This window comes from Eimeria maxima, genomic scaffold (assembly GCF_000499605.1).
Source record: "Eimeria maxima Weybridge genomic scaffold, Emw_scaff2940, whole genome shotgun sequence".
NCBI classification, from domain to species: domain Eukaryota; phylum Apicomplexa; class Conoidasida; order Eucoccidiorida; family Eimeriidae; genus Eimeria; species Eimeria maxima.
In genome coordinates, this window is record NW_013565788.1 from 368 (window position 1) to 1,843 (window position 1,476).

Below are 1,476 nucleotides of genomic sequence, written 5' to 3' on the forward strand. Positions count from 1 at the left end.
CTGGGACTCTTACACCAGCATCATATATATAATAACTTTTGATGCCAAATAAATTATTTACACTTGCCACTAAATACGGACACACACATTAGCAAAGTGTATGCCCCCTTATAGAAGAGAGGTGAATTAATTGCATACGTAAAACTCCTTAGGGGAGCCGACATGTCTCCCTAACAACTTGAAATGCACAACCTGTAGCTTACTTCTCTACAAAAACCCCTTGCTGCTGCTCTTGCTGCTACCCTTGCTGTTGCCCTTGCTGCTGTTGTTGCTGTTGCTGCTGCTCCTCTTGCTGTTGTTGCTGCTGTTGCAGCTGCTCCTCTTGCTGTTGATGTTGCTGTTGCTGCTCCTCCTCTTGCTGCTGTTGTTGCGGCTGCTGCTCATGATCTATGTCGCCTTCTAACCACTGGGAAACCAGCAGTTGGAACTTCTCTTGGTTTTCAGGAGCCACGAGAGGTGCTGCTTCAGCATTTGCCGCTGTTGTCGGTTCCGTTCCTCTGTCTGCACCATCAGCCTCCTGTATCTGCTGATACTCCTCCTGGTGTCGTCGCATTTCCTCTTCCTTTATTTGTGCCGCCAGAGCCCTCTTCTGCGCACTTATTCGAGGCCCCCGGGCCCTGAAGCATGCATACACGCAGCCGCCCATACACCCAAACCCTAAAGCCGAAGGGCGTCACGAACTGCATCTCACTAACATCGTATATTTCATGTAATCTGTTGGGGTGCAGCAGCACACCTCATATACACCCTATGCAGTAACAAGCTGGTGCAGCACTAGACAAAGCAAATGCACTAGTGACTAATCCAGGCACAACTACAGCAGCAGAAACGGCAGGCACAGAAACGGCAGGCGCAAAAGCCCGCGCAGCTGCAACAGTAGCAGAAGCTTTAGCACTAGCTGGAACAGAAGCACTTGCGGAAGCAACAGAAGGCACAGCAGCAGCAGTAGCAGGTGGTGGTAACGGTGAGTAGCTTTCCTTGGTGTTTTGGAGTGAAATGCCTGTGGAGGTGATTTTCGAATTTGCGCAGGGAATAGCGAGGGTCGTCTGAAGAGTTTTACACCTCTAGGCAACCAAATATCAAACGCCTTAACGCCGCTACCTGCCACACTAAACCAACCCAAACCCCCAATACTGATGTCGTCGTGGGCTGTATAACGGCCGCCGTATACCTCAACCCTGAGTTTCAAAGCACAGCAGCAGCAACAGCAACAGCAACAGCAACAGCAGGCCACAGCGTGACAACGAAGTCTGCAGCGCTTTCTGCCATTTGAATGTACTCATAGGTGCGCCAAAATTAAAACTGCAAAACCGTTGATCAGAGGAAGAGCAACGAACACGCATAAGACAAGAGACAAAGGTAAAACACAATCCCAGAAGAAAACAGCAGAGGTCAACAACGCAACACCCACCTGTAGGGGCACGAGAACGCTGGAGAAAATATTATATATTTTCTCCTATATATATATATATATAT

The 1,476-nt window shown here is 48.8% G+C and overlaps 1 protein-coding gene across 1 annotated transcript; it reads right to left on the bottom strand.

Annotated features, from left to right (window-relative positions):
- Positions 1–238: 238 nt before the first annotated feature.
- On the bottom strand, positions 239–553 carry EMWEY_00059690 (hypothetical protein; the record flags this gene model as incomplete). Its single annotated transcript, XM_013481211.1, has 1 exon — positions 239–553. The coding sequence occupies one exon, from the start codon at positions 551–553 to the stop codon at positions 239–241; it is 315 nt and encodes a 104-aa protein (XP_013336665.1).
- Positions 554–1,476: the final 923 nt, after the last annotated feature.